The sequence below is a fragment of the Mesitornis unicolor genome, unplaced genomic scaffold, assembly GCF_000695765.1.
Source record: "Mesitornis unicolor isolate BGI_N332 unplaced genomic scaffold, ASM69576v1 scaffold33692, whole genome shotgun sequence".
NCBI classification, from domain to species: Eukaryota; Metazoa; Chordata; class Aves; order Mesitornithiformes; family Mesitornithidae; genus Mesitornis; species Mesitornis unicolor.
Genome location: NW_010167685.1, coordinates 1,879 through 2,090, shown reverse-complemented (window position 1 = coordinate 2,090; position 212 = coordinate 1,879). Strand labels below are relative to the sequence as shown.

Here is a 212-nt window from a genome sequence, read left to right as displayed (position 1 = left end):
CTCCCCATCCCCCCCAGCCCCTCCAGCCCTCACCTGTCTGGGGCAGGATCAGGATCTCATCATCAGCCAGGCCCTGCTCCTTGGAGAACTGGGTGAACCTCTCCAGGCGCTCAGGACTCAGCTCCTTCGTCCGGCCTGTGGCCAAAAGCAGGGTGAGGGGCAGCCCCCTGCACCCCCCCAGTGGGGCTGTGCCGCCCCATGGCACGGGCAGC

General features: G+C 68.4%; 1 protein-coding gene across 1 annotated transcript in view; it reads right to left on the bottom strand.

Annotated features, from left to right (window-relative positions):
* LOC104536223 (lipocalin-like) overlaps positions 1-212 on the bottom strand; it is a gene marked incomplete at its 5' end in the record, with an annotated part of 1,065 nt that overhangs the window by 137 nt on the left and 716 nt on the right. Inside the window, 1 exon segment of the mRNA XM_010178781.1 lies at positions 34-167. Within this exon segment, the coding sequence (XP_010177083.1) occupies positions 34-167 (134 nt within the window).